General features: G+C 38.8%; 1 protein-coding gene across 1 annotated transcript in view; it reads left to right on the top strand.

The window, feature by feature from the left end:
• The window catches only part of psma8 (proteasome 20S subunit alpha 8), a 37457-nt gene extending 15967 nt beyond the window's left edge, over nt 1–21490 (top strand). Inside the window, exons 4-7 of the mRNA XM_028803642.2 lie at nt 10127–10249; nt 10837–10956; nt 11057–11119; nt 21156–21490. Coding sequence (XP_028659475.1) covers nt 10127–10249; nt 10837–10956; nt 11057–11119; nt 21156–21251 — 402 coding nt within the window. The 3' untranslated portion in view covers nt 21252–21490. The remainder of the gene's footprint in view (nt 1–10126; nt 10250–10836; nt 10957–11056; nt 11120–21155) is intronic.
• Nucleotides 21491–27047: the final 5557 nt, after the last annotated feature.

The following is a 27047-nucleotide window of genomic DNA, read 5'->3' as shown; positions in this document are numbered from 1 at the left end:
GGACCTGGGAGTACTTCTGGTGCCAGGGCTCCTGCCCAATGGAGTACTTCCGGGTCATACAAAAGCCCCATATTTTGGGGAGCGCACCTCTCTGCAGCGTCCCCTTGCCGTCCCCCACAGACCCTAGCAGGGCTTAGCTGCCGAACTACAACTCTGGGCATTCCCTGCTGGTTCCTAAATGGGCACTGATAGGGAGGGCTGCTGCCATCTATCACCTGGGGAGAATGAATGTTCTCCAGGGGCAGTCCTTCCTTGTACTCTTCTTTCATGGCGAGGGAAGGTGTTAAATCCAACCGGGGTGCCTTTAGGTTCCCTTGGGGCCTCACTTCCAGGTAAGGGATCTTCCTGACTCCTGGCCGGGACACCCGTCCATCCTGTGTGCTTCCTACACCTCTAATGCTAATAAACCTAGGGTCTTATTCAGTGCAATTAATGAGGCTATTTATCCCCATTCAGAGACTGCATTAAATGGTACTGTTCGTTCATGTGAGTAGTTTCTCTCATTCTTTATCAGGAAAATTGATACTATCTACTCTGGCATTGTTCCTACTGGTTATGTACTTCCTGTTGTTAATCATGGCATTTTCTTGGAATCTTGTGATGTTGGTTCACTTTCACGGCCAAAAAGTACTATTGCTACATTTAAACTTACTTTCAGTCCTCTTGATGTTATCTATCATGCCTCATAGTTGAAGCTTCTGATGTTCTGGGTCCATTTTTGTTAGCTATTATCAATATTTCTATTAGTTGAGGGGGTTATGCCCTCATTTTTTAAACATGCGGTGGTACAACCTTGTTTAAAAATGCCATATTTAGATCCTGGAGTGTTAACTAATTTTCATCCGATTTCCTAATTGCCATTTCTGGCTAAAATATTAGAAAAAATTATTTATAATCAATTGGTTGATCATCTGAACTCCAATCATTTATTTGAGATCTACCAATCTTCCTTTCGGCATTTTCATGGTGTTGAGACACCTCTCTCATTACTGACTCAGGTAGGGCTGCATTCCTTATCATTGTCCTAGATGTTTCTGCAGCTTTTGTTACTATTGACCATGAGGTTTTGGTGTTGCGGCTTGAACTTCTGGTGGTGCTTAAAGGGGCTGCTCTTAACTGGTTCAGGTCATATTTTACTGGTAGACACTTTTATTTTTGAATTATTCTTTCTCATCTACTGCTCCTGTTAAATGCGGTGTTCCTCAGGGATCCATTTTGCGTCCTATTTTATTTTCTGTATATCTTCATCCTGTAGGAGCCATTTTCAGGAAATGTAATATTTCTTTTTACTGTTATGCTGATGATACACATGTTTATATCCCTGTTGTAACTCTGCAATTAATCAGATGCACAATTGTTTTTTTTGAACTAAGATTAGTAATGGCTGACAATTTTCTTCCTCGCTATTGAAGTAAAATAGAAGTGATAATAGCTGGTCCTCTTGCCAAAGCTCAAATTGGTTTTGAACTTCTCGGCTCTTTTGCAAACCTCAAGTCCATAATCTTGGTGTCATTTTTGACAGTAACCTCTTTTTTGATAAACAAATTAACTCTGTAGTCGAGAGTTGCTTTTTCCAGCTTTGACTTTTAGCCTTTTTTTGTCTCTTGGGGATCTTGAGAAAGTTACTCATGCTTTTAGCTTTTCTCAGCTTCATTACTGCAACTTGTATTCTGGGATCAGCAAATCCCTGATATGTAGGTTGCAGTTGGTTCAGAATGCTGCTGCCCATTTTTTGGTTGGGGCAAGAATGTTTGATTCTGTTTTTCCAATATTAGCTTCTTTACACCGGCTGCCTGTTAATTTTAAAGTCAATTCTGAAACTTTGTTGCTAATTTTTAAATAATTACATGGGTATGCTCCTGCCTATTTATCTGAATTTTGTATTTTACACCAGCCATCCAGAGAGCTTAGATCTGCTTGTCAGTTGTCTCTTATGGTCCCTAGCATGAAGTGTAAAACTAAGGGGGACAGGGCTTTTACAGCTGCTGCACCTCATCTGTGGAACTCTTTAACTCATTACATTAATGAGTCATGTTCAATTGAACTGTTTAAAACAAGATTAAAGACGTATTTCTATTCCCTAGCTTTCAGTGACCTTCACTGATACTGATGGTTGCCCTACTCTTAGTCGTCTTCTTTCTTTTCTTTAACTCACTGCTGGCTGTATTTTTCATTTTATTGTACTTTATTTCTATTTAATTATGTTCATTGTATGTTTTAATGTAAAGCACTTTGGCTACAGCATTACTGATGTTTTAAATGTGCTCTATAAATAAACTGACATTGACATATAAAGAAATAAGCTTCTGTATAGCAAAAGAATATAAGCAATGATAAGTGTGCCTTTTTCAGTGATTATTGCCCACCTGCCTACAGGACAGAGACATCAAGTCGCATCTGGGCATCAACATTCAATAATGTCAATAACTGTGCTTAGCAATGACTTCCAAGGTGAATTTACGCCTTGGAACGAGATACCACCTCCTTGTTTTGCAGGCCGTAGCAAGTACCACCTAAAACCGTACCATGAAAAAAGACAAAAGGGGTAGCTGGTGAAATGAAGTGCACAGCCAGGTCTCCTTTTAAAATTGCAGAATCTTACAACAATGGTTTGCTTTTTAACCTTCTTAAAACATACGCTGTTTTACAATATGTGTGTAATCTTAAGATATGGATCAATAGCACACCTTTTAAATCAAAGAACCAAGAGTAGGATAGAAAACTCTGTTCCAAAATGTACTGTGAAGCAGTGTGATTAAGAAGCAAAAGATTACCAGCTTTACTAATGACATTATAAGTAAGACCAAATGTTCACTCTCTTTGGACAGAACTGAAGATCTTACAAAAGGCGACATATTTATAAAACGAGAAATATGAATATATGCTGTGGTGATAAGAACAATCCTATGCCTGTATTTACATTTGCAACTACCAAAAGCATTAAAACACCGAAGTTCAAAAATGTTTTGAAGATGTGAACTCAATTGCCTAACTCATCGATCATATGTGAGACACTAATTGTAGAAAATCTATCATTAGGAATACATTTGTTACGGGGTGTTATCACAAAGACAGTTGGCTTTAGCTTTAGAAACTTGGATTTGGGACATATTTCAATACCTTATGCACATGTGTCCTCTTGTGATACTGTAACCTGCCTGTAGAATGTGTGTTTCTCTAATAGTTTCCTTTCTAAACAATCATATGACACTCCTGGAAGTACAGTGGGGCAAAAAAGAATTTAGTCAGCCACCAATTGTGCAAGTTCTCCCACTTAAAAAGATGAGAGAGGCCTGTAATTTTCATCATAGGTATACCTCCACTATGAGAGACAAAATGAGAAAAAAAATCCAGAAAATCACATTGTCTGATTTTTGAAGAATTTATTTGCAATCATATTTGCAATGGATGGCAAATGGATGGGGGGCTGCTGTCTGTTCACATACATACATAAAATAGATCAAACCGTGTAAGCTGACTATTCTTAAATGATATATCTTTCCCAAATTTGAATGGAGTACTAATTACAGTATTTACTTTTTTTTTTTTTTGCTTTTTATACTATATTAATAGCAATAAATAATTAGTGTTAATATTTTATCATAGTAGTTGGACCGAATGTTCCATTTCTATAAAAAGGTTACATTGCTGCCATTTTAAGAAAGCTAAAAAATATTTATCTGATTGCTAAGAAAATCTTTTTTCAATGTACGAGTCCAGCAATCTGCTCCAAATCAAGTATAAAATGAAAATAAATATGGCTGTTCATTTAAAGGTTACCTAAAACACAGTATATAAATAAGACACTTGCTCTTTGCTTGAATGAAGATGTTAATTAAGGTCAGTCATTCTCCAACCCACTATATCCTAAGACAGGGTCACAGGGGGTCTGCTGGAGCCAATCCCAGCCAGCATAGGGTGCAAGGCAGGAACAAACCCCGGGCACGGCACACACACACACACACCAGTCACACACTAGGGACAATTTAGGATCGCCAATGCACTTAACCTGCATGGCTTTGGACTGTGGGAGAAAAACCCACGCAGACACTGGGATAACATGCAAACTCCATGCAAGGAGGACCTGGGAAGCGATCCCAGGTCTCCTTACTGTGAGGCAGCAGCGCTACCACTGCGCCACTGTGTGTTAATTAAGCTGTCATAGTAAAGTCTTCCTTGTATATACCTGGTTTTTTTTTTTTTTTTTTTTGTGGAGCAGATTGCATCGTTGATATCCAATAATGTAATTCTTTTTTAGGGTGAATTTGGCCTCATACTACTTCTCTGTATATATTGTTTGTAATATGATAACCAAAACTGCAAATAACATTCCATCTGAGCTGAACCAAAACTTTCACAGACCATGTTTCCCTTATTTTTTTTCCTTTCTTTCTCTTAAAAATTTGAGTTTTGTCTTTCAAAAAAAGAATAGTGTATTATAGTAGTTACTACATGTTACAGTGAGCAAGTAATAGGTTTCTAGCTTTGTGCCGTGTTGTTTCCCCATTACCTTTTCCTGGTATGCAGTCTAAAAGGAAACACTATTCAATTTCCTGGGTGCAACTTGGTTACGGATGAAACATTGAATGATGCATGTTTTTATCAAGAAAATTAAACATGGAGTAACTGTCACTGTTCAGGTCACTTTTTTAAACAGGAGAAAATGAATTGATGGAAGCAATTAATTAAGAAGAAGTAGGCAAGTTGGGGTGACAAGTCACAATGATTTAAAGATTTGCTTTAAAATTGGCCTTTTTTTTAAAAAAAAAAAAAGAAAACAAAAAAAGGTCAGCTTTATTTATTGCTCAGATAAATAAATGTAATATAAAGGGAAGGTAATTGGCAGACAGCAGTTACAAGTAGGAGAATCGACAATTCATGCACTTACAGTAGATCCCGTTTAAGACATATTCTTCATCCATTTAAGGATGCCCTCTTTGAGTGATACTTTGTTGGAGGCAGCAAGGTGGAAGACAGAGAAATTCCTCTAACACGTTTCCTTCTCCCAGCAAATATGTTCGTTTATAAATTATAATAGAAACCAAATAAGTATACTGTAGATATAACATGGGCTTGTCTCCCACTTAATCAAGTCGGGGTACTGAAATTAAGAATTCTGATCAGTTTGTAACTTAAAAGTAAAACCGAAACAAAGTAAAACTGAAAGAGAACTATTCTGGTATATGCCGAAGTAAATGTTTTCAAGATAGATATGCTTGCCAGTGTAAACAAAGCAATATTATGTAGATTTTACCATTTTCACGCACAAAATGCCAAATCTAGATGTCTGATTTTTTTTTTTTCTTTCTTTTAATGAATTGTACAATATCTTTCTTTGTCCTGCTGCTGTCAGCTGTAGGAGTTTAAGACATTTCTCCTTGGACGAATGCAGACAGGTCCTACTTAAATTTCTAGCACTAAAGCTACTCAAAACTTATGCCACATGGAGCCAGGTTTAACAGTTCATTGAAGAAAACAGTCTATGTTGTAGTTTAGATAACCGAAAATATAGCTTTGCCTTACAGAACTTATGTGTCACATTAAAGGAACATAAAGTATTACCTTGCAGCATAACATGTTAATGTTATTTTTATGTGATACTTAAGTGGATTGGTACGGGGAAAGAGAGGTGGTGACAGAGTTGCTGTTTTAATATCTGTCATGTCTGGATTATTGGGGAGATTAGGAATTGTGGAGCTGTAGGATATATTTTATTATCTGTGGGTTTGTAATTGGTCATGTTTGCATTTTGTATTTGGTACCTTTACCCAAAGCCATTTGCAGTATTCGGATACATTATGTCTGGTTTTTATATTTATTTTTTCTGTTTTTAATCTCTTTTTATATTTGTTTCAGAACCAGAGTGAGTCAGATGTAAATTGAGTCAGCAGCCTTGTAGTTTATAGTCCCATTTCTTATCCGGGATCAGTTCAGTAAAATAGCGACATCACATCCACAATAACCCCTTTCTTAGGGGAAATATTAATAGGAATTTCGACACAGATTATATATTATATTATATATTGTCTGTGTATGTATATGTGACGCGTGAGTCACTGTCTTGAACCCAAGATAAGATGGAGTCTTTATTCAATCAAAACAGGAACAATTAGGGTATTTATTCAAATGGGGGCTACTGCTTCAGTATATACACACAGCAAACAAGCAGTGAAAGGGCCAGGTCAGTGGCTGGGTTAAAATGTTCCCCGCATCAACCATCGGGCAACTGAAATGTTATGCAGGGATGTTGAGAACTTGCAGTTGCCTTGGTCGTGCCGCAAACCGATGGTTGACAGACGAGCAACTCTTGAGATGCAGCAGTCATGTTTTGCTGTGCAGCATGGTTGAGCAGTGATTCAAAAAAAGCTAAAAAGCTTTACAATATATATATACCCTACTGGTCAAAAGTTTTAGAACACCTCAGTTTTTCCATTTTTTTCTTCAGCTGAAAGGCAATCAATGACCTGGTGAAAAGGTAAGCGATGAACTGCCTGAAGTTTAAATTTAAAGGTTAGGTTAGCAAAACTGAAAAAGTAAATTTCAAAATATTACAAATGACCATTCTTCAGGGAACAATTAATAGTTTACAACCCACAGATGTTCTATAGCCATTAAAGTAAATTAATCCTTAATAGTTGAAGCAAACAAGTTGAACAGCTGTCCCAGCTTCTGTTGGTTACCTAAAAACCCTCTGTCTGTCTTAAATCACCGTTGGAACAGACTGTGTTACTACACCCTCTGAAGTACTACTTGGACAATATGCCAGTTATAATGGCAAGAAAATGGCAATTAAATGGGCTAATTATTACATCACTTGAGCTGCTTATTCTTGAACATGCTACATAGAATTTCACTTGAGTAAAACATATCTGCCATTGATAAATTGCTACTTTTTGAAGTGATTGACCTTGGTTTTTGTTGATGGTCATTACAAAACACCGATTTATAGGAAACAGTATTCTTTTGAATTGAAACGAGTGATCAGTAGAAATAATGTGAACTTTGAGTTTATACTGTCATTATTAGATATTAGATGCACATTTACTTGGATGAACAAATGAACATTTTAAGCATTGTGCAGTAAAGCCCTGTTGAAAAGAACATTATTGTGAACTATGTAACACCATCTTGTTCTCTTATTATATTCTGAAAAATGACTTCTCCATCACCTATAGACAAGGTTGCAGGTAAGATATGGGGTGGGTTATATATATTAATTAACTTTCCTACTGGATCAGTTGTATGAAATTGACGGGTTGACACTCCTTCCCCCGGGCCACGAACAATTTATAAGTCGTATACACCACATTGTCCGGAGTAAGAGGAAGTGTACAGAATAGGCAGTACAGACAGTACTGGAGGTTATTTAGTTCAACTGCTAGTACCCAAGGACGGCACTTCATCCTCTACTTCTTCCACTCTTCTTCCCATGTACGCTCTCAGCCACAGAGCCTGGCATCTGCACTTGAGGTTTATAGCAAGCTTGCCAAATGCGTCATCTTTAAGCTTTGCCCAGCTTTATCCCTTTCACTTTGCTTGTGCAGATGGTTTTTTTAAACCAAAATCAGCACACCCACTTCTCTAAAAAACATGGATTGGCTAATTTTGTTTTTTCTATAATATTATCAAGTTTGAATCAAGTCAGTCAAAGCATTTTTGAGATTTGAGGCTAAACTTTTTTTTTTTTTTTTAACCCCAATTAATACATTGAAATGACTTTTCTTAGGGGATACCTAGTGCCGTAGATGTATGATCCAAATTTCAGATTTTAGCTAAACGGAAATGGTTCTTATATTGCTGAGTCTGGTTGTAAACCAAATACTACATTTTTAATAGATCCTGTTAAGTTTTCAGAAGGTGATACAGTAATCCCTCCTCCATCACGGGGTTTGCGTTCCAGAACCCCCCGCGAAAGGTGAAAATCCGCGAAGTAGAAACCATATGTTCATATGGTTCTTTTTATGTATTTTAAGCCCTTATAAACTCTCCCACACTATTATAAACATTTCCCGCACAATTATACAGCATAAACCCTTTGTATTCTCTTAGATATTAGGTAAGATTCGTTGAAATTATGTATGTAAACACAGTTTATATACAGTAAAACCTAAATATTATTTTAAAGATATTGAGCGTCTCCGATATCACATATGTTACAGCCATTACGACAGACAGGCCACCAGCAATAAATACGTGCAATGCAAGAAAAATTGTATACAGTAAAATGTGTACAGTGACACTAAACTATGTACATGTAATAAGTACTGTATGTAGATAATTAATTATGGTTACTCACCAACAATGACACGACGACTTGTCCGATAACGACGAGTTTAATTTTACTGCACAACAAAGGAGAGCGTTACAGCTCTTCTAAAGGATCCTCTTCAGGCGACTGTGTAGCACCGCCGTTGTTCTCCTTCCGGCAGTCTTCAATCCAAATCCCTAAAGCAGATTCCATCCAGACTACTGCCTTATTACGTCCTCTTGCAACTCGTTTTGCGCCCTGGTTAAAGGACACTGCGGCCGTAGATCTTATATGCTTTTCCTTCTTTTTAAATAAAAAGAATCGTGGACTCATTGATGCCGTAATGATGTCCTGCAGCGGTGTAGCTGTTCCCTTCCTTCAACATATCCAAAACTTTTACCTTTTCTGCAATCATTTGCATCTTCTGTTGCCGCTTGGATACAGCCCCTGAAGCAGTAGCAGGAGCACGTTAATGCTGAATGAGTGAGATGAGACTTCATGGTTAATGCAGCACTCCGTTGCTGAGCCAATCAGCACACAGGAACTTAACTGTGTGCTCTGATTAGGTAGCTTCTCAGTCATCTGCCAATAGCGTCCCTTGTATGAAATCAACTGGGCAAACCAACTAAGGAAGCATGTACCAGAAGTAAAAAGATCCATTGTCCGCAGAAACCCGCGAAGCAGCGAAAAATCCGCGTTATATATTTAGATATGCTTACATTTAAAATCCGCGATAGAGTGAAGCCGCGAAAGTTGAAGCACGATATAGCGAGGGATTACTGTAATTTGATTTGCCACTTTTGCAACATATTTCAGGTGGCTCATCAGTCTATTTCAATGCATAACAATATTGACATTTAACATTTGTGGACCCTATAACCATTTCTTTATTAGATTAATAACCAATTTGTGAATTAATACTTAAATCCATCATTGCATGTTTCTGAGCCAAGGCAAATATCTTTTGTGATTTGCATGTGGACAAGAAGTTTCTCTGTTCATATCAATCAGTTTTGCGGTATATTTAGTAACAGTAACTTTCTGACTTTCTGGATGTTTATGCGTATATTTACCAACTGCAAGTCTGTTCACTTTGGCATTTCTTTGTGTATATGTAGCAACTGCTACTCTTTTTTTATTCTCTTAATTTTTTGCATATTTAGCTGCACATTTTTAAAATCAATTTCATCTGATATTGTCTATATATTTAGTATGTTGCTTATGTTTTCCTGTTTTATTAGCATAGCTTTGCGATAATTTGGTCACATCCGATAAGCAAGAGGATGTAATGATTTCTAAACTCGCCAAACATGACTATGTTAAGGCTTAGTGTGCGTCACTGTTTTTTAAATGCATAACAGAATTATCTTATGAAAAGTTCTTTACCTTGATGTTAGTAAAACATTCTGACAGGGACATGACCTCCCTAGAAATGTATAACAATTTCCAGTAAAGTCATGTAGGCGCACTCTAATTTATACCTTTCATTTTTGATACCTCTATTAAGTTAACAATGACAGTGTGCTTAACTTAATCTCGTAATAATTATAAACAGTATTAAAAAAAAATTAGACACATTTTGTCTAACTCAGAATTTCAGGGGACAGAAAAGGTTTGTTGAAAAGGTACACTCTTGAACTTTGAGATTTAGCTTGTTTACTCACTGGTTTAAAGGCTGAAGAGTTGCTGTAGATTTGTCTATTAATTTTTTTCAGCAAATATATTTCAAAATTCTATAGAAACATAATCACATTTTGCTTTTAAAATCTTCAGTGGTTCATACACATTTCTGCATTGTGTGTTGTTAGTTAGAATTAAGGTTTAAAAAACCTAACAAACCAGAGAAAATGTAAATAAAATTTCCATGTCCTCTTTCAGCGTTACACTCAGAGTAATGGACGAAGACCTTTTGGTATCTCCGCCCTGATTGTTGGCTTTGATTATGATGGAACTCCGAGATTGTATCAGACTGACCCTTCTGGAACATATCATGCTTGGAAGGTATTAATCTGATTGACTTTTATTTATTACCTTAATATTTACAGACACATTGTTTCTTACGTGCTTTTTTCAGAATGCAATATGAATATCTACATTATAATGGTGACTTTGAAATAAATAACTGCTTGGATATTTTACTAAAAGGTTTATTGTTTAACACCCATCTGTCCTTTTAATATAACCCATTTCATCTGGTTCACTGTTGTTGGAGCCTACCCTGGTAACACTGGGCATAACCCAGAAAGCCACCGTAAACGGAATGGCAGTTAATTCATGCATTTAGTATTTCCATGCTTCCTCATAGAGAAGGTTTTGCGGAATTTCCAACCATTGTGCCACTGTGCTTGCTGTGTTTTGTTTAAAATGTTGGAAAAATGTTTGTGCCTTAAGGTTTTAAGCTGGTTTTTAATCTTGCAGGCAGAACCAATGGAACTGCTTACAAAGCTTAAATAAATCTTGGCAGATACTTCCATATCATATGTTTTAAATTACTGCTTTTGTAAACCTTTTTGAGTTTTCATTTAATGCCCATTTTATTTAACATATATACTTGTGTTTTATTTTATTTTTCTTTGTCTTATGAATAGTCAAATGCAATTGGTCGTAGTGCAAAGACTGTGAGGGAATTTCTGGAAAAAAACTATACTGAAGAGGCAATCGCAACTGACAATGATGCCATAAAGCTTGCAATCAAAGCTTTGCTAGAAGTAAGTGAACTATATTAATCTCGTAGGAGTTGTTGCTTTTAGCAGAAGCATGAAGTTTCACTTGTGCTTACCTGTAACTGCATGTATTTATTTATTGCAGGTTGTTCAATCTGGAGGAAAGAACATTGAGCTTGCTGTTATTCGGAGAAATCAGCCCCTTAAGGTATCAAAAACGTAGCAGACTAGAAATAACCTAAGTTAATTTACATTTAGAGGACATATACTTTCTGGGTAGTATAAAGCTGAATTTTAAGTTTATAAACTATTACTGTTTAGATAAGTCTAGAAGAAATGATGTCTACAACATATTAATAGAATATTCTTAATTTTTTTTCATCTGTTTTGCAAATCCACTATTCTCAATGTGTTGTGCCGAAGGGAGTCTGAGCCTATTCAGATTACAAGAAAGCACATCTTTCTTGCCATACAAATAATGTACACCATATTTTTTGAGAACATTTTTAGAATTTTGTACAACTTTGACTTGTACTCTATATAAGTCCATGTCATGTTGGTATTTTTCATCGTATCTATCCACAAACTGGTTGAGGACTGTGATTATTCATATAGGGAAACCCACTGTTTCTCAAAGTATATTTTGTTCATAGCCTACTAACTGTGTAATGTGTGTTTTATATATAACTAGGGGGCTCCCCTAGTGTAAAGATTTATCGGAAAATTTCTTTGTACACAACATTAGTAGTAAAGATGGTGTCTTGTTCTTGAATGAGTTTCTCTTGGCATGGATCATTTATAACCTTAACTTTAACGTCAGATGAACGTCGAACTCGTGAGAAGGCCACATAAAGTTGTCCATATCCAAAAAACGGGGTCAGAGAGGTAGATGCCAACCTTGTTCATGGTTTGGCCTTGTGATTTGTTGATGGTCATGGCAAATGCAGGTTTATTGGGGAACTGTCACCGTTTAAGTGTAAAAGGTAATTCTAGGTCAGAACTTGTAAGGTCAATTGTAGGAATCAGAACAGTATTGTTAGCATGTGATCCTGTAAGAAGTTTTGCTTCAATAATATTGTGTGTCATGGTGTTGACGACTAAACGTGTACCATTGCATAAACCTTGTTTAGTGTTAAGGTTTCTTAATAGCATGATTATTGTTCCGATTGAAAGGTTAAGATTGTGTTGTGGTAATCCGGCTGGGTTAATAGTGTTCAAATATTGTAAGGGGAAATTAAGATGGTCATTGTTGTCATCAGAGTCAACTTTGTCAAAGCTTAGAAAGAGCTGTGCCTCTACAGGAAATAATGCAATGACTTGGTTATTTATGTGATCAACATTAATATTTTTTGGGCATAATATAGTCCGTTGTGTTAAAAGGGGTATGTCTAATGAGATTGCTGTTCCAAATATCTCCGTAACTAAGTCGTCGCAGATAAAGGCTTGAGGAATTGTAATAATATCTGGGTGAAGTCCATCTCCCAGTTGTAATAACCAATTGTTATATTCTGGATCTGGACATCGCATGTTTTGTACCAACTGTATCTTTTGAAAGCAATGCCAATTGGCCGCGTAACATTTTTTCTTCCGCCGTTTTAGAAGCGTATTGTAGGCACCGACGTTTATTGTTTTTTTTGATGCGGGTTCGTGTTTGTGGTCCCGTTACTCGAGCCGTCTCGTTCTATACCCGTGATCGTGAATTCATGATTTGTGTGTTCTTTATCGTTAGTAATATGGATAAGTAATAAGGAGGATCGCACTCACTGTTAATATGCGGACTGTTCGTTTCTTCGTATTATTACCAATCAGGTGTCGCGCCTGTATATGTATTGTAGTCCGGTCTCTTGTTGTTTATGTATGACGTCGTCCGCGTATTTTAAGGTGGACTGAACAATAGCTGAGCTCATTACATGTGGAGCAATAGGTAAGCACTGTCTAAAATCTCCTCCTAATAAAAGTACCTTTCCTCCAAAGGGAATATTATTATTCATCAACGTTTGTAGAAGTTTATCAATGGTGTTGAGTAAGTGATTGGATGCCATTGTACATTCATCTATAATTAATAGTTTTGCAAGACGGATGTCACGTGCATTGTTACTGTTCATTTTCATAGTGGATACCGATGTTTCTGTGATTGGGACCGGTATTTTGAATAAGGAGTGACATGTGTTTTTGGAGCCGAGACATTTTTTCTTCCGTGGTTTCAGAAGCGCGTTGTAGGCGCCGACGTGTATTGTTTTTTTTCATGCGGGTTCGTGTTTGTGGTCCCGTTACTTGAGCCGTATCGTTTTGTACCCGTGATCGTGAATTCATGACTTGTTTGTTCAGTATCGTTAGTAATATGGATAAGTAATAAGGAGGATCGCACTGACTGTTAATATGGAGCCTTTTCTGATTGTGAACTCATGACATGTTTGTTCTTTATCGTTAGTAATATGGATAAGTAATAAGGAGGATCGCACTCACTGTTACGTCGTTTGTCGGCGTGCTTTTTTTTTGAGGGGCGCGTTGCCTCATTTTTTTTTTCTGTTAGTGGAGGGGGGCTTTGTGTGTCGTGGGTCTGAATCCTCTTTTTTGTGTGTGTCCTGTTTCGTGTGGTATGGGCTTCGTCTGGCGATTTGTTGCATGGGTCTGTTGCTATGGGCGCGGAGCATCATTTCTCATTTTCCGGTGCTTGGAGGGTTTCTTCGTATTATTACCCATCAGGTGTCGCGACTGTATATGTATTGTAGTCCAGTCTCTTGTTGCGTTTTCTTTGAGGGGCGCATTGCCTCATTTTTTATTTCTGTTAGTGGAGGGGGGGGGGGCTTTGTGTGTCGTGGGTGTGAATCCTCATTTTTGTGTGCGTACCATTTCGTGTGCTATGTGGCGCTTGCGTCTGACTCCTTTGTTTTTGGTGTGCTAGGGGCGCGTTGCCTCATTTCTTATTTCTGTTAGTGGAGGGGTGCTTTGTGTGTCGTGGGTCTGAATCCTCTTTTTTGTGTGTGTCCTGTTTCGTGTGGTATGGCCTTCGTGTGGCGCTTTGTTGCATGGGTCTGTTGCTATGGGCGTGGTCCATCATTTCTCATTTTCTGGTGCTTGGAGGGGGGCTTTGTGTGGCGCCTGCGCACTACGTCTTTTGCGTCCACGGCCCATGTCCCTGCGTCCATCCGGTTTACCATTCTCTTTTAGTAATATGGATATTACTTCTTATATCAGCATGACTTTCATGCATACTGTAATTGTCATATACTGAACAAGTTTTATTTATCACCTAATCTACCATCTGTATTTAAATTTCGAATGCCATGGACAATTGCAAAATACTAAGTTTTAGTCTAACAATCATTAATACAAATGTTGTTTTACAAAGGTAACAAACAAGTGCTGCAATTTCTCTCAGATTTGTATCTCGCTAAAATGTAACATTCTTTTTGACGATATATAGAATCCTTAGACACATTTCTTTTAACAATTTTTATAGCTGGCCTAAAAATTTGTGAATTACATATTAATCATATAATACTTGAGTGGAAAAGGTGTTAAATAAATGCATTATTATTATTTTTAAGTCTTCACTCATAAAAAACGAAGCTCCTTGGAATTCTTGAATAGAAGAAATTTGACACCAACTATATAAAAGTTTTCCAATTATTAGTGTCATTGTTAAGGTGAGAATTTTCAAAGTCTCTTATTCTGCTTCATTTAATACAGTTACAACTGTATTAAGTTGATTTCAAAAATACAAGAAACGATATGAAGTAAATTTTTTTTGTGCTTTTGTAAGATAAGGACTAAATAATGAACATGTAATATATGAAGTTCAAAGACATTTTTAACTTCTAATTTCTACTTTCTTCAGCATTGTTTTCATCTGAGTTCTTTTGATTTTCTTTTTTTTTTGTGTGTGTATGATCACATTTTTTTTAAATACAAAGCAAATAATTTAAAAGGGAATATATGCCACTCTGACAGGAATTGCAATAAAGTAAAACCCCATACTAGGTGCCCAACCCCCACCATTCCACCCCATAACACAACCCAACGCTGCCACATTAAAACTGATAACAACAACAAAAGAATAAAGTAGATCATGAGGACCAGCAAGTGAGGTAACAGCACAGTACTGACCCCATGAAGAAATGCTAAGGATTAGGGGCTGCAGCTATGACCTGGATGTGCATCTATGCTCAGACAAGCTGACCATCCATTTATCAAGGTAAGAGTCAGATGCCCCATTGCTGCTTGCCATTGACCACTCCAAAAGGATCAGAGTAAGAAAGGAAGACTTCCAGACAGAAAGAGAAAAAAAATTGTGAGATTTCCAACGTGAGGCAAGAACAGTTTTAGCAGCAATTGTCTCTAATGCAAATAGCCTGTACTGGATGACAGATAAATAAAGTAAAGAAAAGTCTAGAAGTAGGAAAATGTGGGGAAGAAATGGGATGCTAATAGACAGTATGGAATCCTCTTTAATAAAACCCCTGTGTGCGTCCATGTGTCTGTGTGTGTGTGTCTTCTGGTGAAGTGCGCATGCATGGGGCACTCTTTAATAAAGGACATCATTGCTGGGGAGAGTGCTGATTGGGTAGTCGCGGCCAAGGCGGAAGTACAAGGAAGGGCGGAATGAGTGGCAGAATCGCCGGCCTCTGGCAGATGCTTCAAAGGCCGCCTGATGCGTCACACAAGACAGAGAGGGCGGGACCTATAAAATATTGCGCGGCCGATCCACTCGGATTTCAGTAAATGAGGTAAGACCTAAAACATAAGGCACGAAAAATCCAATCCGGTACTGAGACGCGGAGACCAGCTTCCCCAAAGAGGGATCAGTGTTTGTTGTTGTGCAAGTGTTCACTCTGAGGATGTCAGATTTGTGATTAAGAAGCTTGGCCCGGTAAAGTGTAAAGTGTCAGTCGTTGAAGGGGTTTTCCTAAATATACGAATTTTCATGATATTACAAAAGGATGACTTAAAAGTAGATTTATTTTCGTGCACATAAAATCCGTTGCTGGGGAGACGCCACACATACAATAATCAGCTGCACGCCAGCACAGATTAAAATACTTGCTGGGGAACTGCACAGTACTTGCTGGAGAGACGCCACAGGCACGATTATCAGCTGCATACCACACATTACATCAGTTGCTGGGGAGACTCTGCTGATTGCCCACTGTTGTGACAGAAAATTAAATGCATATTATGGACATCAAAGCCAGTATTACTGTCAGAGAAAATTACAGGCAATTTACGGAAATACAAACCAATATTACTGCAAGAGAAAATTAAAGGCACACAATACAGTGACGCATATTACAGCCAGGCAAGCCAGTATTACTGTAAGAGAAAATATTATGGACGTACAAGCCTATATTACTGTGACTACTAACAACGTGCCAGCCAAAAAAAAGGACATGTCAAGTAGGACAAGAGACACAGACAATCAAATCCTATATAAGCAACATCTCCTGGAAAACAGGTCAGCTCAGCAAGTAAACATCAACAAAAGAAAGGCTGAAAGACAAAGAAAAATACGAGCAAATAGATCGATTTAAGAAAATGAGCATCAGAAAAACGCTAAAAGAGAAAGACTCAGAAGAGCAAATAGATCTATAGAAGAACAGGAAAATGAGCGTCAGAAAAATGCTAAAAGAGAAAGACTCAGAAGAGCAAATAGATCTATAGAAGAACAGGAAAATGAGCGTCAGAAAAATGCCAAAACACACAGAGCTAAGAGAGCAAGTCTTAACTGCGGATGAACGAAAATCACTGCGTCAGCAACAAGCTAAAATAAAGAGAGGCAGGATAAGAGATCTTCAAACAGACACAACACATGAGGAGAGGATAAATGTAATATTAATTATACTTACTGTATTGTCATGTGTTTCTATTTTATTTTTATTATTATTTTACATTTAATATAGACTGTTCCTACTAATGTTTATGCACTACTGTTCTAGTGCCCATTATTGTAACGGGCTTAATGTTTAGTTAAGAAAATATGACATTCCAGACCAAAAATTAAACACAGAATGGAAGGCCCAAAATATATGCATAAATGTACCTGGGTGTATAGAGAGAAAAAAGTGACCAGTTCGGTCTGATGACAATCCCCATCCATATAATTTATGGAGGAGGGGGTGTGACATATAACTGGTGGGCAACTTTAAATTCCTTGACACCACATTTTTAGGAACTAAATTTCTTGAAATTGAAGGAGGGGGAGAAAAATGTCAGAGCCACGCTGACTTGATAGTGGGCAAAATGTTGCCTTATAAAGCATGGCATATAATCTAGACACTGGTTTGCGATCTTGGGGATAGAGTAAGTGAGAAATTGTGCTAATGATGGGGGAAACATGGGCAGTAGAGATTGGAACCCCACAAGCTTTAAAGACAGATCTACATAAATTGTAAAATAAAAAAAAGAAAAGAAAAATGAGGAAATAGAAAAGGAACATTTTAAAGATTGGAATAATCAAAGGCATGACTCATCTAATACTGTATATCACCCTGTATGTGAATACCTCTACCAGAATATCAGAATATCTTTATTGTCATATTAACAAATAACAACGAAATTAGATGCAGTCCCTGCGGTGTCAAAATATAAATAAAGTATAATAAAAAAAAAAAAAAGAATAAGAAGAAATAAGGTAGAAGACAAACATTTAACATAAGACCTTAATTGCACATGAACACTATTGCACAAGATGTCATCTATTTCACTGCTGCATTGGAGGTGATTAGGTGGCATTCAGTGCCCTAACAGCAACATGGTAGAAACTGTTATTCAGTCTATTGGTCTTTGCTTTGATGCTCCTATATCTTTTGCCTGCTGGCAACAGTTGGAACATGTCCTGAGCGGGGTGTGAGGAGTCTTTTAAGATGTTTTCTGCTTTCCTGAGGCAGCGAGTGCTGTGCAGTTCATCCAGATAGGGTAAAGAACAGCTGATGATCTGCTGGGCAGTCTTTATGATCCGTTGAAGTGTTTTCCTCTGAGCTGTTGTGCAGCTGGAAAACGACATGCAGAGGCAGTAGCACAGGATACTCTCGATAGAGCAGTGATAGAAGGACACCAGCAGTTTTTGGGGGATGTTATTTTTCCTGAGAGTCATAAAGTCTCTGCTGAGCCTTCTTCGCCAACTCAGCTGTGTTCACACCCCAGGACAGGTCTTCCATGATGTGTACTCCCAGGAAGCTGAAGTCTGACACCTTCTCCACCCCTCCAATGTAGAGCGGTTTGATGTCTGTTGTCTTTTTCCTGAAGTCCACAATGACTTGTGTTCAGGAGCAGGTTGTTGTCAGTGCACCATACTGTCAGCTGCTCCACTTCGTCCCTGTAGGTGGATTCATTCAAATTTGACGATGGTGTTGCTGTGGTGGGTGTGTGAATCATGTGTGTACAGAGTGAAGAGCAGGGGGCTCGGCACACACCCCTGAGGAGAGCCAGTGCTGATGCTGATGGCCGAGGAGATGCCCACCCTAAACCTTTGTGAGCGGTCTGTCAGGAAGTCTTTAATCCATATACAGGTGGAATACGGGAGTCCCAGGCCTAGCAGCTTGTACACTAATCTGTGAGGGAGGATGGTGTTAAAAGCAGAGCTAAAATCAATAATGAGGAGATGTGCATAGCTCCCCTTGTGCTCCAGATGGGACAGGGTAGCATGGAGAGCAGCAGCAACAGCGTTCTCACTAGGCCTGTTATCCCTGTAAACAAATTGGTGTGCATCAAAGGTGGGAGGGATATGACTCTGGACTAGTCTCTCAAAACACTTCATCAACACTGGGGTGAGCGCTACTGGCCGATAGTCATTCAGGCAGGTTATGGGTGTAAGATGGAGGATTTCAGACAGGGAGGAACTGAGGCCTGGGGCAGTGACAGGTTAAAGATCTTTGTAAAGACCCCAACCAGCTGCTCTGCACAGCTCCTCAACACACGTCCAGGGACACCTTTGGGACCTGCTGCCTTCCTAGGATTGACAGCCTGGAATGAGCGCTTCACCTCGTGTTCCTCCACCCTAAGGGAGGGGGTGATGTTGTTGTGAGTTGCTGCTGCGTGTGTAACAGCCGCCTCTGGTAGTTCCATCTCAAAGTGAGCAAAGAAGTGGTTCAACTCCTCTGCCATTGAAGCATCACCTTCAGCAACTCCATGACTGGTCCTGTAGTTGGTGAAGTGCTGGACTCCCTGCCAAACCTGCCTGCTGTTATTACTGTCCAGGTGCTCCTCAATCCTTCTCCTGTTGTCCCTCTTAGCCTTTCTGATGCCTCTCTTCAGGTTGGACCGTGTCATGCTGTAGAGAGCCTTGTCACCACACCTAAAGGCAGTGTTCCTTTCCTTTAGCAGCCGCTGAACCTCTCTTGTCATCCAGGGCTTCTGGTTTGGATAGACACGGATATGTTTCTCCACTGTGACAGTGTCAATGCAGGTTTTGATGTAGCACAATACACTGTCGGTGTAGAGTTCCAGGTCTGGACTTTCAAAAATGTTCCAGTTAGTCCTGTTGAAGCAGTCCTGCAGCTGCAGAGAGGTGTCATCAGGCCAGGTTGTGATGGATCTTTTGGTGGTAAGAGCAGATTTGTGGAGAGGGGTGTATGCAGGAATCATCAGCAGTGACATGTGGTCAGACTGGGCCATGTGTGGGAGCTGTTTAGCTCTGTAGCCCAGCTTGATGTTTGAGTAGACCTTGTCCAGTGGGTTGGCTCCTGTAGTAGCACACGTTACGTGCTGGTGGAGTCTGGGGAGCACTGCTTTTAAATCCTAGACCTGGGCTGGAATATATTGGGACCACCTACAATTCACAAGGCTGGATTGTGAAAAATAGTAGAGTGTATGTGGCAGGCTGGACAAAGACCCAATTTCTGAAGTGTAAGTAAATAAAGGACCCATCTTGGAAGCCCAAAACTCAATACTGGAGATGGGGAGGGTAATAATAGAACCTAGTTATACATTGTTGGAATCCAGCAGCAACCAGGAGCTGAGGGTCAGTGGGGTGGGTGTCATCCACTAACATACTGGAAGCCATGCAAAAGCCCCATTGTATAACTCAAAATCTGACGGGCAGTGAAACATTACCCCCACCTTTGTCTTCCACTGAAAGGTAGATAGAAGTGACCTTGGATTAAATCAGTAATGGGGGTTGGGGTGGGAGTAGAAACATTGCACTAACAAAATTGAGGTGGGAGACTACATATTCATTTTAATAATAGCCAATCTGGATATGAAAGATTAACATCATAGACAATCATGAAGTCAGAGACTCTCCCTTATTGAGAGTTGGGAATAGTTAAGAGTAATAATGTCTTCCAGTGAAAGATCTGATTTCTTCATTTGTACAAAACATTTATTATTTGCTATGTTTTACTTGGTAGAGTTTATGCACCAACTTTGTGTCACAACTTAAAGTAAGACCCACAGTTACAGATGTAGAGTTTTACACTAAAGTTACTTGCAGATTTTGCTCTTGCAGGATCGAACAGAACAAAACTAATTCTAGCAACATTTGGTGCAAAACCGGATTCTACTGTGGATGTGGGACAGATGCACTCAAGCACTTGCCCACATTGGTTCAGTCAGGGTCAATTAAGACTTGCTAGTTAATTTCACAGGCCCTTCTTTTTATACAGTAAATGTTCAGAAATGTACTTGCCAGTATTTGTGATTGTTGTGTAAATGCACTTTCAGTTTAGAAGCATTCAATTTCCCGATTACTCATGCCATTTAAGACAGCAGGTCTGTCAAAGTTTGATAATATCATACAGGAAGGTCTTGCTTCAGTTATGAGTAGTTGTACCTTTTCAAGTTCACTTCATTCAACATGCATGTTTGTCACTCAACAGAAAAGTTAAAATAGTATACTGAAATTTACTGGAGGTTTTGTTTAGCATTTTGGAACCCACAAATACATTTTAATGGATGTTATTCTGCATATAGATATTTACATTTTATACTAGTAAAATGTGTGTTTTCTTATGTGCTGATTTTTGTAGTACTAGTGTGTTGTACTGTGTTAGCCATTATGAATGTCAGGCAAGATGTAAAGAAGCCTGAGTTGCCTCAAAAGCTAGCATATTGTAATCTTTTTAGCTAGCCAATAAAAGGTGTCATTTTGCTTGACATCTCACTATGTGCTGATTTGTAATTCTCTGTCATCAGTTGTATCAAACTGAAAGTTAAAGAAATGATACAAAATCTTGCATTTTAGTTAAGTACTGTATGGCTAAACTGTTTACCCTTTCTCACCTTTAAAATTTCTTTATTTTATTTAGATTTTGGAATCCAAGGAAATAGAAACACTAGTTGCAGAAATAGAGAAGGAAAAGGAGGAAGAAGCTGAAAAGAAAAAACAGAAGAAAGCTACCTAAACCAGACTGACTTTTTAATAGGATGCTTTCACTTTCAACAAGAATAAGCACTACATTCACTCAAAACCTGTTGCTTTCATTATTAAAACTGTTACAGTGTTCATATTGGATCAATAAGCTAGAAATGGATATACTTGTAAAACCGCTTTTTATTTCTTAAGTGTAAGGGAAGAAGTACAGTATTTTGTATTAGTTTGATCTCCATGAAACGGAAAATAAAGACCAGCGATGTATGTTAATGTGTGTATATTTTCACCCTGGCATTTGATATTAGATATGCTTACACAATTATTTCAGTACAACGTGGCAGAGGGAAAGAGTGTGGTACCAATACAGAGGAAGCAACCATTTTTTTATATCATGAAAGGTTTTAGATAGGCCCCTTCCTCTGTTAAGGCTGTGTGTGTGTATATGTATGTATATACAGTGGGTACGGAAAGTATTCAGACCCCCTTCAATTTTTCACTCTTTGTTATATTGCAGCCATTTGCTAAAATCATTTAAATTAATTTTTTTCCTCATTAATGTACACACAGCACCCCATATTGACAGACAAAAAAAAAGAATTTTTGAAATTGTTCCAGATTTATTAAAAAAGAAAAACTGAAATTAAAAAAATTAATTTAAATGATTTTAGCAAATGGCTGCAATATAACAAAGAGTGAAAAATTGAAGGGGGTCTGAATACTTTCCGTACCCACTGTATAAATAAATAAAATAATGGTGCTGCCACAAGCAGAAGGTTGTTTGCTACTTTTTTTGATAACACAGATAATGACAATGTGAGTAAGGACCAACACTTATTTACACATGACAGCAGCTGTTGGACTTCCACCCTTTGTCTCCCAAAGCACCAGAGCTAATTGCTGTAGCTCTACAGCAGAAACGCTAGGGGAAGAGGGCAGGTGTTCAACTTCGCAATAAAAGAAGGTACAGATTTTATCTGTCTTTGATTATCATGTGAAATATTTGATTGCTGCTGAATAAAATGGATAAGCAGTCAATGCTGATCAGTAGCCAAGGTGAAGAATACAAACTCGGCAGTCTCATGTGCTTCACTGAGACATGGCTTAGAGTGGAAATGCCAGACTCCACGGATGTGCTGGATGGATTTAAAATCATGCAAAGTCTGAAGCAGGTCTGAAAGTGGCAAGAAGAAAGGAGGTGGTTTTGCCATTTTTGTGAATGAAAAATGGTGCCACCCCGCACACATACGCAACCTGAATATTGAGCTGCTTGCAACCTTATGTGCAGAGAAAGTTTTCACATGCCATTGTGCAAAGCAATTTACATATCTCTCTTCGCAGACACTGCAATTGCAATCGACACAGTATATTCTATAATTAACAAACTTTACACATGGGCATTTACAAACTACTGATCATCCTAGTGCTCTCATTACAATTTCTGGGGGCTTTAACCATGTTTCACTTTCCCCCACAGTCACCAGTTTTTACAAGACTGGATTGTAAAATTACAGAAAAAAAGTCAGTCATTCTCCAACCCGCTATATCCTAACACAGGGTCATGGGGGTCTGCTGGAGCCAATCCCAACCAGCACAGGGCACAAGGCAGGAACAAACCCCGGGTAGGGCGCGCACACACACACACACACTAGGGACAATTTAGGATTGCCAATGCACCTAACCTGCATGTTTTTGGACTATGGGAGGAAACCAGAGCACCTGGAGAAAACCCACGCAGACACTGAGAGAACATGCAAACTCCACGCAGGGAGGACCCGGGAAGCGAACCCAGGTCTCCTTACTGTGAGGCAGCAGCGCTACCACCGTGCCACCTACAGAAAAAAGGACCCTGAAATTGTTGTATGCCAGTGTTAATGAGGAATATAACTTTGTTGCTTTGCTACCTTTAGGTTGATCGGACCATAATTTGGTATAACTCATATCTGCAAATACCAACCACCACTAGGACCGTACAGGGATGGACTGTGGAGGCAAAGGAGGTTCTGAGGGAGACCTTCGAAAACACTGGCTGGAACATGCTTTGTGAGTCAGATGGCCAGTGCATGGACAGATTCTGCCATTGTATCACAGATTACATCAAGTTCTGTGTGGATAACATATTCCCCAAAAAGACAGTGTGCTGTTTCCCCAACAAACCATGGGTCAAAATAGACTTGAAAGCCCCATTGAATAGGCAGAAGAGAGCCTTCAGATCTGGAGATAAAGATGAAATAAAGCAGGTGTAGTCAGAACTGAAGAAGCAGCTACAAGAGATGAAAGCCTACAGAGAGAAACTTGAGCACAAGTTACAACAAAACAATGTGAAGGAAGTGTGGAATGGCTTGAGGACTATTACTGGTTACAAGCATACTGTAAAACATAGTGATGGAGAGAACAAGAGCAGGGCTATTAAACAACTGGTTCTTCAACAGGTTTGACTGATTCCTGTACCAACCCTACCCCCCAAAAAAAAACACTGCAGGGCTCTGTGAGTGAGCTGAGGAACTTCAAAAATCCCATCTGCATCCCGCACAACCTTCCCCACCAATGACATCACAACTGTGGTTTTCAACTCCTGTCCACTTTCTGGTCTTTGTGTCTCTACTGATGAAGTGAGGACAGTGCTGGGAAATCTCTGCATAAACAAGGCTTTAGGGCTGGATGGAATCAGCCCCAGGGTATCAGTCAGCTCTGCAGGGTATTACAGTACCTGTTCTCCCTTTCCCTGAATTTGTAGAAGGTTCCCCATCTGTGTAAAACATCCTGTGTGGTCCCAGTTCCAAAGAAAGGTCATTCCAGTGATCTCAAAAACTTCAGACCAGTTGCTCTTACTTCAGACATTATGAAGACCTTTGTGAAGCTGATCCTAAAACAGTTAAAACAGCAAAATTGGATGCCCTCATGAAAAATCCCCTCCATCCCCTCCAGGAGGCGCTCTCTTGGAGCACTTTTAGCAACAGGCTAATTCCAACCACGGTGTGCTAAGAAGTGACTCTGGGTTTTTCTTCAGTCCACAGTTATCAGAACTTGTTAAATTTTGAAATGCCATGTTGAAAATATCTGAACAATATACATTTATTTATTTTTATTTACACATTGATTAATTGATTTGCTGTATTATTTGTCCTATGAGTCTGTATGTGTGTTTCTATGTTTCTGCTGCTGTATGCATTTCCTTTTGGGAGTAATAAAGTTTATATAATCTAATTTGATATATGTATATATTTATATTTACAATTGTTGGTTGGTTCATCCTTTGCTTGCCTTTCTTTTCTTTTTGTGACTTAAAGCTAAGAAAATAACAACACAATATAGAACAAAATATCCATGTCTTTTAACTGTTTTTAAAATCCATCATTCAAGAACAAAGTAAAACTAAAATTCTTTCAAAAAGGGTGAAATTTATTTTGACATCTTAGACATAAATAATTAATATACTTAGCAATACTGTGGACAGCCTTTTCACTCATTTCTTTTTCAAGCACAGAACTTTTAATAATTAACATGGGGGAGTGAGCTGAACACAATATATACTCTTAATGTACAGTTTCATGCCCTGGCTTACCTCCTAAAATATATATGGCTAACTTTACTTCATTGTTTGCTTCGGAGCAGTGTTGGAGGGGCTGTTTACCACTTTTGTATGTGCTATTTTGTATGCTGCTCTTCTGTTTGTCAATCCAAATGTACAGTAGTGTGCTTACTGACTTGGGGAATGCAGGAAGGCATCTCGGTGTTATAAAAAAGATAATGTATGTCTGGGAAGTAAATTTTGCACAACTTGGTTCAGACCTTTGCTGCCAACTTCCTGGTTATCCAACTGAGGTCAAAATATACTGGATAAAGTATGTAACCTTGTGCCTTTCACTGTCTTCTATACAAAAAGAGTTCCCATTGCACATGCTTAATGCTTCTCATCTAGAAAAGATGTAATAATACCTTCAGATAAAATGTACATTTTAAATAAGTAACTTAATACATTTTGTGATGATGTGGGTTCGCTCCACGCTCCCATCCAACTGCTGGGAACTCTTGAACCCAACACTGTCGGTAATGTCGCCGAGATGAGCTGACAAATGAGGACAACTCTCTAATGAAGCCAGAGGATAGTGTAAAAGTACCAAAGTGCTTTATTAAAACCGAAAACAAAAACAAAGTGTCCAAAATAATGTGCAGTGTTCAAAGTACATATATAAATCCATAAAATCCAAAGGAGTGAGAATAAAATTTAATAAAACCGTTAAAATCCGAGGTTAAAATCCGAAGTTAAAATGCAGTCTCTCTCATTCTACCTGGCTCACCCATTGCTCCTGCAGCCGGCGGAGACCCAACAGCCATGAGCTCCTTTCGGCCGACCTCCGTCTTGGCTGCCTGCAGGCATCACTGCCAGACCGTCCGAGGTCGGCTCTCCTCCCTTCTTCCTTCGTGCTCACGTAGTCACTCCTCATATCCATCGAGAGGACACCTGCCTTGCTCACCCCACTCCAACCGAATATTCAGTGGGGCTAACTAGCCCCTAGAGCGCCACAGCCAAACGCTCCTTTGCGGGGCCCCAGCTCGTGCTGTCTCCCCCTTACAGGTGGCCAAATCCTCCTGCTAAGAGTGCTCTGTCATGTCCTTTAACCTCCTTTTTTTCTTTCTCTTTTCCTTGATACATCCCGGTTTCTCAATCCATCCCCGTTTCCTTTGTGCCGGCCTGTATATATCCACACACACACACCTCCGTGGGCGCAGCGCCTTAATCACATGCCGCAGGAAGCCAATGAAGCAATTGTGAACGATCGCACCCACACGTGCTGTTGTGACTCACTCCAACTACTCCAATTAACTCCCCATGGCCGTGCAATTGCTCCCACGGAGAGTGACAAGGCTTTATGGATTTAAAACCTGGCCCCTTTTCTTTTGAAGCCGCGGACCCGGTATACCACACATTTAAACATTATACTCCTCGAAAGAAATTATATTAACAAGTGACTTAATGGAATTTGTGTGCATGGCATGGGACAGGAAGAGGAGGAGGTTGGGAGCATGCATTGATTACAGTGTGTTGCCATATCCACCACATGGCAAACCACCCAGATTGGGACCTGAGTGCAGTCGTGCAACGGGTGACACCTCAGCACCACACTGGAGCAGTATGAGGTTTGTGACAGTGGCTGCTCTGAATGGGGTGCCAGTCCATTGCATAAGATAATAGAACTTTGTTACTATAGTTGCTTTGATTGAATTAAATTTAAACAATTTTAAATGTCTTTAAGAGGCAGTAATAAAAAATGCATACTGCAATGAATGTCTTGGATACTGTACTATACTATAGATTTAAAAAGACTAGCCATGTTTTTGCTGTTCTGTCCATCCAAAAAAAAAGGATCTATAAAGCATGTTAATTAAGTGGGAAGACTGGGCATATTTTAAAACTGCAGTAGTTAACCAAAACACAATGTTCAGTATTTTTGAACACATGCATTAATTAACATCACTGATAGATAACACATTTAAAAATCTATGTATCTGATGTTATTTGTTGATGGCACTCTATTAATTGTATAGCATTCAAAGTAACTCACTCAACATTTGAAATAAAATGTGTGAACTTATTTTGATCGGAATGGCATAGTTTGCAAAAGCAGTTTTCTTTTATTTGGAGATGGGCAAAAATTGAAAATCAGTTTAAAAAAAGTATTATTGGCATTTCTTTACTAATTGTGAACAATAACACTAATTTTAACAACTCCTAGTGTTAATTGAGGGATTTACTATGATACAATGGTTAGTACTGGGGCCTTGCTGCTCTAGTCCCGAGTTCAAAAAACAGTCTAACGTGCTACTT

This window comes from Erpetoichthys calabaricus, chromosome 6, assembly GCF_900747795.2.
Source record: "Erpetoichthys calabaricus chromosome 6, fErpCal1.3, whole genome shotgun sequence".
Taxonomy (NCBI): Eukaryota; Metazoa; Chordata; class Cladistia; order Polypteriformes; family Polypteridae; genus Erpetoichthys; species Erpetoichthys calabaricus.
This window is presented reverse-complemented; position numbering and strand designations above follow the sequence as displayed.